General features: G+C 41.3%; 1 protein-coding gene across 3 annotated transcripts in view; it reads left to right on the top strand.

Moving 5' to 3' along the window:
• LIN7A (lin-7 cell polarity scaffold A) overlaps window positions 1-14,340 on the top strand; it is a 118,696-nt gene that overhangs the window by 87,479 nt on the left and 16,877 nt on the right. For all 3 annotated transcript variants that reach the window (XM_089652186.1, XM_089652199.1, XM_089652191.1), the window contains exon 3: window positions 7,892-7,963. In XM_089652186.1, coding sequence (XP_089508312.1) covers window positions 7,892-7,963 — 72 coding nt within the window. The remainder of the gene's footprint in view (window positions 1-7,891; window positions 7,964-14,340) is intronic.

The raw sequence follows: 14,340 nt of genomic DNA, 5'->3' as shown, positions 1-14,340 counted from the left end.
GGTTATTTATCCGATATTCTCTTTGTGGAAGGCTTAAGTACAGATTCCCTTGTACAGATCTCCCCACAGTACAGTCCCCCCCCCCAGGGGTGGACTGAACATTTGGAAACTCGGGCACTGCCCAAGGGCCCGGGGTCAGTAGAGAGCCCCATGAGATGCCCCTGGTACCTTTTTCATAGGCTTTTTTGAGTTTGGGCAAGGACACAGGGACCCCATGATCCCCTATTGCCCGGGGGCCCCATGAGTTGTCAGTCCACCCCTGGTCCCCCCCCTTCAGAACTCCTTCCCCTTAGTACAGATCTTCCTTCTCCATGACACACATTCACCAATCAAACCATGCAGTTCAGAGCGAGGGGAAGTTCTGCTTCTGTTTGTCGCCTCCTGGAGCCCAGGAGAAGATAGGGAAAGCTTCCCTCGCTCTGAACTGCAGCTGCCTTTGGGCTTTAAGCCACTGACAGGTCAGATGTCTAAATTTATGTTGCTGGGTATGCACACTTGCTGTGAATTTTTTTGAGGTTTTCCACTATGCATTTTGGATTTATTTATTTTATAGTATAGAGAGAGCAACAGGAGATGGTGGAACCCAGAATGTGGACAGAAACAATCAAAACTCCCTGATGGGCAGGTAATCTGTTGAGAATTATGGCAGGGACATCTTGCTTTTGAAGTAACAGATTTATACAAAGCAACAGCCTGATTGTATTGTTTCCACTCAAAATGCTTGCTTATCAAAGTGTGTGCGATAGAATGTGTACCGGTTAAATTAAAACTGGTGTGAAAAACATAGCACTGAAACTAAATGAAAAGCAATTATTCTTTATGGTTGCATTCCTTAAGTCATCAGGCACAGCTGCTATTTAAAATCGCGCAATTTGTGTGCAATTTCAGCACATTTTCAAGTGCGATTTCTGAAGACTTTATTGTTACTTGTGAAGATTTTCAACAATTTGCAGTGCAATTTCCATTATATTCTATGTTGTGAAATTGCAACAAAACTGCAGAAAAAGTAATGCAAGAACTACTTTAGAAATCGCACTGCAGTAAATCGCACATGTTAAGACACTGACGTTTATATGCATTAGATACGATTTCAGGTGCAATTTCAATTTGCAAATCGCACCTGAAATCGCATTGGTGTGACTGGGCACTTATAACTGTGCAAGATACATCAGAACGCTATTACTACAACAGTTAATGAATAGCTGCACTCTTCATTTATCAGGGTGATATTCCCTTTAACCACTTTAAGACCACTCAAACTATATATACTGTGGGTGGGCGGCCAGCCCTGCTGCACTAGATCATGTACATGCTTGTGATCAGGGGCGGACTGACAACTCATGGGGCCCCCGGGCAATAGGGGATCATGGGGCCCCTGTGTCCTTGCCCAAACTCAAAAAAGCCTATGAAAAAGGTACCAGGGGAATTTCATGGGGCCCCCTACTGACACCGGGCCCTCGGGCTGTGCCCGAGTTTCCAAATGGTCAGTCCGCCCCTGCTTGTGATCCAGCAATTCTGATTAGAGGGTGCACATCTCCCACTCGATCTGTGTTGTTATTCGGTACAGTACAAGTTGGTTAGCAGGTCCTGGCCAATGGTTTATGGCCGGAGCCTGCTGAATGGCTTAGTAAATCATAGTACAGAGCCTCTGTACAGGGCTCTATACACAGAGCAGCGATATGGCTGTGTTTTCTTTCTGCAAAGCAGGAAGAAAAAACATCCACATCAGTTAGTAAAAGAAGAACATATTACACACTTTACACATTGTTAGGCACACAGTTAGCCCTTTGATTGCCCCTAGATGTTAACTCCTTCCCAGCCAGTGTCATTAGAACAGTGAAAATGTACAGTATTAGGACTGATCACTATACTAGTGTCGGTGTGAGTTAGTCAGTTAGTTTTCCTCCCAGCCCAGCGTCAGCTAGTGCCAGATTTCTTGCCACACTATAACAGTCCCACTATGATTTGCTGATCACTGCCATTACCAGTAGCGTCAAAGCTGCGTAAATTCCAATATATATACACCATTGTTTGTAGACGCTATCATGTTTGCACAAACTAATTAATATACACTCATTGGTATTTTTTTACCAAAACCATGTAGCAGAATACATTTTGGCCTAAATTTATAAAGAAATTTGATTTTTTTTTTTATTGGATATGTTTTATAACAGAAAGTAGAAAATATAGATTTTTTTTTCAAAATGTTCAGTCTTTTTTCATATATATAATAGAACACCCAGTGGTGAACAAATACCACCAAATTAATGATTTTTGTGTGAAAAAAATAATATAAATTTCATTTGCGTACAGTGTTGCATGACTGTGCAATTGCCAGTTAAAGTAGCACAGTGTCGAATAACAAAAAAATGACCTAGTCATGAAGGCAGTAAAACATTCCAGCGCTTAAGCGGTTAACCACTTAATGGCACTATGGTGGTTGCATAATCTAAACCCATGCATTCTTTTAGTTACATATTGGAAAATTATTTGTAAAGTGACTTCCCTCCCAAAACAAATTCCATAGAAAATCTGTACCTGAAAAATAAGACTGCAAATACTTCGTTCCTGAGCCAACACTTCTGAGTGTGTCACTTACCTATGTCCCCCATGGTGCTTAGTGGTCTCTCCTGCCAACTCTTACATCTCTACTGTGCTGTAGTGATGTAGAAGTATTTATACTCTTCTTTTATAAATATATCTTCCCTGGGTAGTTTTGATTTAGAGACAAGGTTGCTTTAAGATTGGTTTCATGCCTGGGTTTTAAAATGAATGGGATGGGGGCTTACCCTACTGAGAGCTAATAAAAGTGTAATCATCTGTCAAAGTGAGTAAGAGCTATCTATTAGAAAATGCTAACATATAGGCAAATTGATTTATCAGGATATTACTCTAAAGTTGAATAAACATTTACTGTACATAATATGAAAGATGAACTTAAGCTTTACTTTTATTCTTGCACAGTTGTACAGGCTCCTTACCTCTACTGAAATGACTTGAAATGATTTCACAACAGGTTGTCAGCTTCTCACAGTGAGCAGTTCAGCTGCAGCAAGTCAAATATAACTTGTCTGATTTCCTAGCTGTAGGTCGTCATATAGCATCATCTAGCTCTTTCCTCTCCAGCTTGATTGTCCCTGCCATCGTTTTCCTTTCATTCAATGGATTTCAGTTCTTTCAATCATGCAGGCTCAACATCACATTTGAGATGTCACCATAGCTTCCTGTTGTCAGACGTATCCTTTTCACCAGCCATGATCTACTTACATTGCATAGAGAAACACAACGACTTAGCAATGACATTACTGGGTCTAAAATAAGGTATATAATGAAAATGATAGGGTTATATTAAGTGATTTTATTAGCATGCTGATGAGACGGTAAAGAAGGTAACAGGGGAAGACAAGATATAAGCTTAGGGCTCATGTACACTGCAGGTGATAAACTGATGTTCAGGAACTGTTCAGGAGTAGATTTTACTGGCGTTTCAAATGCCAAGCGCTTGTAAACGCTTGTAAATGCGATTAACCGTGTTTATAAGCATTTGCGTTTAGAAGCGTTTTTTAACTGTTCTGTCCAGATGCTGTCCAGAGCCTTTTTTCATCATCAGAAATGTATCCAAAGCGGTTTTCATGTATTCAAATGGACCTAGTACACCAGCACAGTCAGTTCCAGGTTTCGTGTGAAGGAAAAAATTGTAAAACGTGCTGTATTATGCTCATGATGGGATCCATAGTGAATACAACCAGAAAAGATAGAAAATCTCAACACATACTGTTCTCTCTGCTTCTGTTCTCTCTATTCCTCTCAAAATGTCTGAAATAGTTAATTGTTTACTATTTTTCAGTGCATTCTGGGCATTTGAGGTTATCTTTTAAAAATGCTTCTAAATGCAAATGTGCATAAATGCGCATAAACGCGGTATGCAAACGTGGCTAAACCCAGGCAATTCAAAAAGAGCAAATGGTGAACAATGTCTAAACTTCAGTGAAAAACACATTTGAAAATGACTGGTACAGCCGCTATGTTTAATGCGGTGAAAGGAGGTTCAAATTTTTCCCCGGATGCTTTAACTGCTAATGTAGTTATGATCCCTAAACCTGATCAAGATCATTCATCCTAGGCAAATCACAGGCCTATTTCTCTTATCCATATTGACATGAAAATTCTTACTAAGATTTTGGCTATTCATTTGAACTCCTTCCTTTCTCGCTTGATCAAAAAGGACCAAGTGGGATTTGCTCCCCATAGGCAGGCTGGAGATGCTATCAGACGTATTTTACAATTGCAACATTTGGCCCATATTCGCAAACTCGATATGATGCTCTTATCCTTAGACATCAATAAGGCCTTCGACACACTATCTTGGCCATACCTTCTGTCAGTCCTTCATCGCTTTGGCTTTGGTCCTTCGTTCCTACGCTGGATCTCTTCGCTATACACATCACCCCAAGCGAAGCTTAGATACTATGGATTTGAGTCCTCTACATTTTCAGTTGCCAGAGGCACTAGACAAGGCTGCCCGCTTTCCCCTTTGCTTTTTATTTTAGCCTTGGAACCGTTGGCGGAAGCCATTCGTATACATCCCGATATTAAGGGGGTTGAGGTGGCGGGCTCTCACCATAAATTGTCTCTGTTTGCAGATGACATACTGTTGTCAATTTCGAACCCGAGGGTTACTTTACCCAATTTGCTCGCGGTTCTCGATTCTTTTGCGATTCTTTCGGGCTTACATGTCAACCCTGCTAAATCCAGAGCTATGTCTGTCACCATTTCACCACCACTTTTGACTACTTTGAAGCAAACATTCCCTTTTCAATGGCTTTCGGCCTTGCCATATTTAGGAATTAAGCTCACCCCGACATATGACGGATTGTATCAGGCTAATTTTCCCGCTGTCTTTCGTGAGCTGACTGAGCTATTGTCCTCCTGGTCTCATTTCCCACTTTCTTGGTTTGGCAGAATAAATGCGATCCGTATGACCTATCTTCCAAAGCTATTGTACCTATTTTTTGTTTTGCCGGTTCCAGTACCTTTGCATGTATTGCGTATCCATCAGCGAAAACTTCTGTCCTTTATTTGGGGTTCTTCTCGACCCAGAATTAGCAAACATATCCTATTTGCGCGACGGAATATGGGAGGGTTGTCGGTTCCAAATCTTGTCTTACTATTTGGCGGCTAACATTGCTCCTCTAGCTCATGTTCATGCATCCCACCATTTCCCCCTTTTGGCTGTGGTGGATATGATGGACTCCCACCCGATACCGCTCTCCTCTTTGCCATGGCTTCCTATTTCTCAGCGTCCATCTTCCCTTAGCCCGACGCTGACGCTTTCGTTACGTCTTTGGGATTCTATTAAATATTCAGCTGGCCTAATTTCTTCTCATCTGCCGCTGTTACGTCTATTGCATAACCCATTATTTTCTCCGGGTAAGGACAATCCCAAACAGTTTGCCTGGTGGCAGACGCATGGTTTTTATGATGTCCACTTGCTCCTATCTCCCACTAGAATAATTACCTTTGAAACTTTGAGATCTTCTTATAACATTCCTCTGCGAGAACACTTTGGTTACCTTCAACTTCGCCACTTTATTAATACATTAATACGCACGCATCCAGGACCTTATCGTTTGTCCTCCTTTGAAAGTCAGTGCAGACATAGACCTCATGCCCCGAGTTTGATCTCTTTGATTTACTCTTCCATTATATCTTATAGAACACCTCCGGTTGGTTCCTATCATCAGCGTTGGCAATCTGAATTAGGGGGGACTTTGGACCAACAGGATTGGCAGACCATGACACAAGCACTATCTAAGAGTTCCAGGAATGTCCTTATCCTTGAAAATGCCTATAAAATCCTTTACCGATGGTACTATACGCCTGCCCGTCTAGCTACTTTTATACCTACATACTCCCCGGTTTGTTTTCGGGGATGCCAACAATTGGGCACCATGGCTCACATCTGGTGGACTTGCCCCAAAGTAAACAGATTATGGATTAGGGTGTATGCCCTCCTTTGCACTATGCTTCACGCAGACATTAAGCGTAATCCGTATGAAGTGCTATTATTTAAGCCTTTGGAGGGCCTTCTCCGTTCTGAACGGCAGCTGGCATCACACTTATTTGTGGCAACAAAGTTGACAATTGCGAGAGCTTGGAAAACTCCTCTTCTTAGTTTTGAAGCTGTCAAAAACCAGATGAATTTCATAATGGTCAATGAAAAATTGACGGCCATATTGTTGGATACCCATACAAAATTTTTGCAAGTATGGCGTCCCTGGCTGGACATAGCTCAACCTTCTAGATTTGACCAGTCCCTTCTATCGATCTGAGGATGGATTCTGCCGTGATCGCCTAGGAGCCCCTCTCGATGTTTTTTTTTTGTTTTGTTTTGTTTTGTTTGTTGTTGTTGTCTTTGTCTCTATACTGTTTGTCCTTTTCTAATCTCCTTTCCAAGCTGCTCTTAATCATATTTTACGGATTGAGTTTTCTGTTTTATGTGCTACATCTGCAGTACTATCTAGGTACCCCAGACTTTTTTTTATGTACCTAGGGTTTGGAACAGGTATCACTTTTTAGAAAGGTCTCCTTTTGTGCCCGTCTTGTTTTGCATAATGTTGATGCAGCAAAACTTTCTTTTGAACTCACATTATTATGGACCTTCAAAATTTCGCTAATAGTTCCTCGCCAACTCTTTCCCTTATCCTTGTTTTTATGAAGCACCTATGTAAAATTTTTCCTTTCAACTTATGCCTTTATCAATGTATGGGTTAAAATGGTTTCCATTTATCCAGTACAATTTATATTTGATGGCCATTGAATCTGTGATCCGAATGTTTCTTTATCTATGCTTCATCTACAATAAAACTTTTTGTAAAAGAAAATGACTGGTACATTTAGGGACATGGGCAGCTGAGGTTATATGCAAAACTTTCCTTGTCAAGAAGTTGGATTTAGTCTAGACCACGGATCTCCAAACTATGGCCCTCCAGCTGTTGAAGTACTACAAGTCCTATTATGCCTCTGCCTCTAAGAGTCTTGCCTAAGGCTGTCAGAGTCTTGAAATACCTCATGGGACTTGCAGTTCCTCAAGAACTGGAGGACCATAGTTTGGAGACTCCTGGTCTAGACCATCATGTCTCCTGAGCCTGCTTATTGTTCTTGTATTGGACACTGGCCAATAGTAATGCTCAGTAGATGGGTAGGTGCAGAAGCAAATTAAACTGGTTCAAGTAAACATTTAGATTATCATATAATTTCAGATGAAACATCATATGTCTTACTATAAGTGGCAACACCTAATACTGTACATAGTGCTGACAAAAATGTACAGGATGTATAGGTGTTAAAACTTCTTGTAATGAAAAGGTTTAACTTTGAAAGCCAAAAAAAAAAACATTTTCATGATCACTGCTCCGTAGAAAAATCTAAAATGCTTGCTGTTGTGATAATAACATGCATATAGAAAAGAAGGAGGGCTTGGCAGTATGGGATTTGGGTTACAATTGCAATGGGGAGCAGGGGCGGACTGGACTGACCATTTGGAAACTCGGGCACTGCCCGAGGGCCCGGGGTCAGTAGGGGGCCCCATGAGATGCCCCTGGTACCCTTTTCATAGGCTTTTTTGAGTTTGGGCAAGGACACAGGGGCCCCATGATCCACTATTGCCCGGGGCCCCATGAGTTGTCAGTCCGCCCCTGATGGGGAGTGAGTTTAATATCATCTTTCCAAAATACAATACAACTTTATAATCGTAAAAACTTACCATACTCCACATTTGCAAGACAGTTTCTACATAGGATAATTCATTTGAATCCAGTACATACTGTATTAATACAGAATAAGGAGAACTCATAAAATGATTATATTCTTTTTCTGTTTCCTATTTTAGGTTTATCAGTACATGCATGAAACTATTCCTATAAATGGCTGTCCAGAATTCCGTGCTCGTGCCACTGCAAAGGTAAGATACTAAGCTCAGTGTCAAATACAGTATATTAATATAATGGCTAATAAATTATTGAAACAGAATGTATTTATAATATCATATGTATATGTTTCCAGAGATCTGAGTCCACACCATTGACTACTCCAATGAATGAAAAAACTTTCATTTTCATCTTTCAACTTTTCATGAATGAAAAAAAATTCATGTTACAGTCATCAGTCTTTGAAAGAAATCAGTACAGACTATTAAATAATTTAACTCATTATTAGGCAAAATAGATAATGAAGCATGCCAGAAACATGTTTAACTGATGAAAATCTGTTGTAGAAGAGAAACTTATACATATTAGTTGAAAAGATATATTGTATATTTCAGCACTCAAATTACATCTGTAATAGGTTAACTTTATTTCATCCCCCATATCACATTTATAGTGAGATCAAAGAAAAAAAAAATATTATTTGATCGAAAGAAAGACGATGAAAACAAATTTCAATCATTATCATTCAGATAAGTGTGATAAGTTGGAAAGTAGTGATTGGTCGAACACCCACTGTTCAGTTTGAGGTCAAACATTCAAACCTACCAAAAGTTCAACCGCGAACTTTGAACAGGGACAATTCACTGAGCGGTATCTTACCGCATCTGAGTATGTGGTTAAGATACCGATCAGCTACTAAAATACTGCATTAGTTATATTATTAAGTCATGCAGTATTTTAGTAGTGGAACATTCTTTAATATTACAGGTGACAGCTGAATGTAAAAAGAATTGCCAGCATTGCTGGACAATTATTATTTTTTGTTTTTTAAATGGTGTGGGGTCCCCCCTCCTATCCATACCAAGCCCTTCGGGTCTGTTATGAGTTTTGAGGGGAACCCCCCACACCAAAATGTAAAAAAAAAAAGTAATTAAAACACTACTTGGCCTGTGACTGTGGGGGTCTGTGGGTGGGGAGCTTATCAGAATCTGGAAGCTCCCTTTAACAAGGAGGACCCCAGATCCCGCCCCTCCCCCATGTTAATGAGTATGCAGTACATGATACCATGGTACCCATTTACAAAAAAAAAAAAAAAAAGTGTTGTGGAAAAAATGACAGGAGACAGTCTTTGACAAGTCTTTTGTTAACCCCTTGTCTACTGGGCACTTTTACTTCCTTCCTGCCCAGGCCAATTTTCAGCTTTCAGTGCTGTTGCACTTTGAATGACAATTGAGCAGTCATACAACACTGTACCCAAATGAAATGTTTTTGTCGCAAATAGAGCTTTCTTTTGGTGGTATTTAATGCATCGGGTAGTTTTTCTCCTTCACTGATGTGCGTTGATGAGGCTGCACTGATAGGCAGCACTGATGGGCACTGATGGGCAGCACTGATTGATGACACTGATTGGCGACATTGACAAGTGGTACTGATGAGCACTGCTGGGCAGCACTGCTGAGCGGGATTGATGGGCAGCACTGATGGGTTGCACTGATGGGTGGCACTGATGAGCAGCACTGATGAGCACTGCTGGGCAATGATGGGTGGCACTAATAATCAGGGCACTGATAATGAGTGCCCTGATTATCAGTGCAGATCTCCTCTGTCACATTTGCTGGTTATTGGCAGTTCTAAAGTGTTGCTGATAACCGGCAACTGTATTTACTTTGTAATCTGCTGTGTCATTGGACACAGCTGATCACGTGGTAAAAGGCGACTGTGATTGGCCTTTTACCCTCTCATGTGATCAGCTGTGTCTGTAGGACACTGAAATGCTGGGGCAGGGGGGCAGGCAGAGGGCACAATCTGAGAGGACTTCCATGGATGGCCTTCCAGAACTGGATGATCACGCTGTAGCCATCTTTCAGCTATAGCGCGGTTGGCAGGCAGTTAAAAAAAACCTGTCCTCCGAAGTAGATCCAACGTCAATCACAACGCCCGCTGCCACCGCTGACTCGAAAAAAATTAACGCTGGTTTCTTACGTCTGACAGCTACATCGGGATGACAATTCTAGAATATTGCGATGACATCACAAGTGGGTAGGGTCATTATGCACTGTGACTGGCCAAAGCATTGCACCTGACCTGTGGTTAGGTGCATTGCTTTGGCCAATCACAGTGCACTGTCAGGGCGCATTGCATTTTGGGGCACAGTGTGCGAACAGCACGCCGAACGCCCTTACCGTTTGTGTTCAACGCACACATGAACAGCCCATGTTTGAGTCGAACTAACGTTTGACTCGTACATGAAGCCCATCATTATTGGAAAGGCTTTTTGTGGAACTTTTTTAATCAAACCATAATCACCACTCTACCTGACATGGATATGGTCATGTGTGTCAGCACACTTGATGGAAGGTTCTTTCTGGCATGCAGTCTCTAGCGCACCGGATGGTGGTCCTGGAAGCCAATTTCAAACAAAGACTACTCTTTTCTCTTAACTTCTGTGTGGAGTTAAAACAAAAAAGTAAACATTTTAAACAGAAGAAGAGGCAGCCAGATATGGGACAGACTGTGTCATCTATTTTTAAAGTGCAAATGTGTAAACATGGCTTTGACCAGAGTTCAGCTTTAAAGGATAAGTTCATCTTTTGTAACATGTTACATGTTACACCCATATTCAGGGTGTAACATGTAACATGTTACGATCAGACCTGCCCTTGCTCCCCTCCCCTGCTTTGACAGCTAGCAGGGATCTTCTCCCTCCTCTCTAGCTGTCAAATTTTTAAAAAAGTGGCCATGCAGGGCTCCGTCCACATGGCTGCGTCACTCATTCACAGTCTTCTCTGAATGAGAGACTACAAGTCCCAAGAGTCTTAGCAGCTGGCAGCTTGTAGTTCTCAATGAACTACCACAGCGCTGTGAAGCACCATGGTAGTTCATCCATTCTTCCTGTCAGTATATCTGCTTGCTCGTACATCCCGTAAAGGCAAGCAGATATACTGACAGATCTGCAGGAGACCTGTATGGCACCAGCAACCTGCTGATTGCTGGTGCAATCCTTTACAGGCTCCTGCAGGCAAAAATAATAAATGCACATTTTTTTTTACCTGCAAAAAAATGTGCATTCATTTTTTTTTCTAAAAGGTGAATTTATCTTTTAAAGGGTAACTCCACTTTTGTGGGAAACAAAAATAGCAAATAAAAAAAAAATAACATAGCATATACAGTTGCGACACAATTCATATTGTAATTGAATGTTAATAAAAATTACCTTTCTTTTTCGAACTGCAGCTCTGTAATTTTCTGTAAAACGCAATGCAATATGGCTACTTGGAGGTGTTCTGTAAACAGAATGTGTACACAACACCCCCCAGAAACATAATTTCCTGCTTGTGTGATTGGCTCACTGATTTGCCCAGAAGTTTGCTCTAAGATACAAGTCAGATTGCAGGCATCCCTTGCAACAAAAATGTCATTTTTGGTGAGATACCCCTAAAGGGATGCAGACCCTGCAATTTTCCTCTTTAGAGCCCTGCAGGTGCAGCAGCTGATTGATAATTGTGAAACCATTCCCATACAGATTCACTCTGCTTATTGACACAGACAAACATCCATCTCTTTCTTCAGAATAATGCATGCCATACATGGGTCAAATTCCAAACAAATTTTCTTTAGAGTATCTGAAATTTTGATTGTGATTCTGATGGCGCCACCATTGATTTTGAAATTCAACCAACCAAGCCTTTAATTTCACCTCTTGTTGCTACAGAAAATAATTTTCATGGCCAAGAATTTTCTTTTCTTTCCAGGTCACAGCTCATGCTCATTTCTTTTTCAATTACATTTCTCAAATGATTCACCCATCATTGATCAGAAATTTGTTCCTTTTTTGAAAAATATCCAACATGCCCGATCACTCAAATCCGATGGTCGCTCAAAAATCGTCCGCTGTTGTGGCCCACTAATGGTGCGAAATTTGAAAGAAAATTCTAAGAAAAGATCTTTGGAAGAAAATTTATTTGGAATTCGACTCATGTATAGCCAGCTTAACAAAAGGTTTCAATCTGCAACAAAGTGTGTTAAAATCCTTGCAATGTATATAGATCACCCAGAGGGGAATGTTTTTTTCTCAACAAACGTGGAGTTACGGTTTAATGAAAGCTTCATAGAAATTGGCCAGTGGCAAGACAGCTTTGCATCAGTAAGAACTACTGGCCAATTTCTACCTGCTGGTGAAAAGAGGCCTATTACCATTTCATGAAATAGTATGTGTCACTGCTAAAGCTACCTGAGAAAAGTCCTTTTGTTTTAAGAGATGAATCAGAATGGGGATCTGCTGCAGTATGTAGGTCAGGCTATTAGCAAAAAAAATTTAAAAAAATTTAAATTTTACCACCAAATATGCGCTAACCATGTACACTGTCCCCGATTGTGTTCCATAACATCTTGTACAGCTTTAAGGCTTCTCCAAGCATATTAAAGGATTTGTGTATTTTCTATGTTGCCCTGGAAGCCACATTAAAATACCTTCTCACCACTGTACTGTATTTATTTTATAAGATTTGTTTGCATTTGTACATGTCCCCTATACCAGTGTCCCACTTTCCATGTTTTATTTATTTATTATCTGTAGTTTGTTTATTAGCCTTACACATGGAAAAGTCAGAGTTTACCAACAAACCCTCCACAGACGTCAGTGGGATTACCAAGAAACCTTGGTAAATTGAACTGGGCAGATATGCCCTTAGCTAAAATGACTAGCATCATTTAAATTGTAAACTCTAAATAAAATTGCAGTGCAAGGTCACATTAATAGTCCAAAAATGACAGTACCATCAACTTGATATATCAAAAATTTGTTTGTAGTTCCTTTGTGCAATATGAGTTGTTGTACTCGATTTCCTCCAATAAAAATCAGTCTATCCACCCCTGACAATCAGAAGAATTGCTAACTCACTACACATATATGCTGCCCGGATATAAAGTGCAGCGTCAGTGTTTTAATTAATTATCACAACACCATACATCTGCTCGCAGGACCGCAGGATAAGGGGGTACCACCAGTCCTCCTGTATGGGGCCCAGGCCAGCAGAGGGGCCCAGGCAGCTGGGTGAATTGGAGGTGGGCAGGGAGAGTGATCCACATGGAGGGGGGGGCAATTACTGGAAACGATCCCCTCTATGGCTCTCTCTGCAACAGCTGAAAGCTGGCTTCTTCCCTCTCCTTCCCGCTGGCTTTCAACTGCTGCAGAGAGAGCCATACAGGGAAACGGTTCGAGTAATTGCCCCCCCCTCCCTGTACAACATACATTTACCCCTGCTGCCCCTACCCATGTAATGTTTCCAGCTTCCCTACTCTCATTCCCTCACAATAGGATCCTTCAGGATGGAGAGTGGTGGAAGGGTCTGGTAAATATGTCACATTTACCAGCCCCTTCCTTTTCCAAATGAACACAATGAGTGATTGGTACCAATCAATCACTGTGCTCATTCATAATTGAAGCCTAGTAAACTGTGTTTTCTTGTGGGAATGGGGGGGAGGGCTTGTCAAGTTGGCTATATGGGGCCTGTGGTTTGGGGGGCCCTGTCAAGTTGGCTGTATGGGGTCCCGTGGTTACTAACAGCAGTCCTGTCTGCTCGTGTGGCTCCTGGGGGACTGCTCCTCTCCTCCCCCCTTTGCAGTATGAGACAAAGTTATGGTGGTATTTGATCACCTCTGCGTTTTTTATTGTTGCACTATAAAAAAAAAAGACCACCAATTTTGAGAAAAAAAACTATATTTTTGACTTTTTGCTATTAAACGTGTCCAGTGAAAATATAATTTAATCATAAATTTAGGCTAAAATGTATTCTGCTACATGTGTTTGCTAAAAAAATCCCAATACGTGGAAATTAATTGGTTTACATGAAAGTTACAGTGTCTACAAATGGTTATATAGATACTGGAATTTTTTTTTCATATTCTAGTACTGGCAGCAATCAGCGACTTATAGTGGGACTGCAGCGGGCATTCTGACACTGGGGGGGAACTGACTGTCACTGACATCCCCAGTGACACCAATAAAGTGATCAGTGCTAATAAAAAGCACTGACATTGCACTAATGACACTGGAGAGGAAGGTGTCAACATCTGGGGTGATCAAAGGGTTAACTGTGTGTGTGCTTTACACTGTAAACACATTCCTTTGTATAGCCCTGCTATGCAGAGCCATACAAAACAGTGTGCAGGAGCTGACAGGGGAGAGATCTGTATTGTTTACATACAGGTCTCTCCCCCGTCCGTAACACACAGTGATCGCTGGGTGCTAGCAGGGAATCACCGGCTGGGACCTGGTGATCGACAGGTGAGGCTGCCAACAGCGGGCGGGTAGGGCATGTGTGCACAGCTTGTGCATGCCCCCTACCTGGAAGTGCAAAATCACGTGTGTATATATATATATACACACCCCTGCCACCCTGTAGCAGTATTT

Source organism: Staurois parvus, unplaced genomic scaffold (assembly GCF_062004578.1).
Source record: "Staurois parvus isolate SC_StPar_1 unplaced genomic scaffold, SC_StPar_1.0 ptg000025l, whole genome shotgun sequence".
In the NCBI taxonomy this organism is placed as follows: domain Eukaryota; kingdom Metazoa; phylum Chordata; class Amphibia; order Anura; family Ranidae; genus Staurois; species Staurois parvus.
Note: the sequence above shows the minus strand (reverse complement) of the source record. Positions and strands in the feature narration are given on the sequence as shown.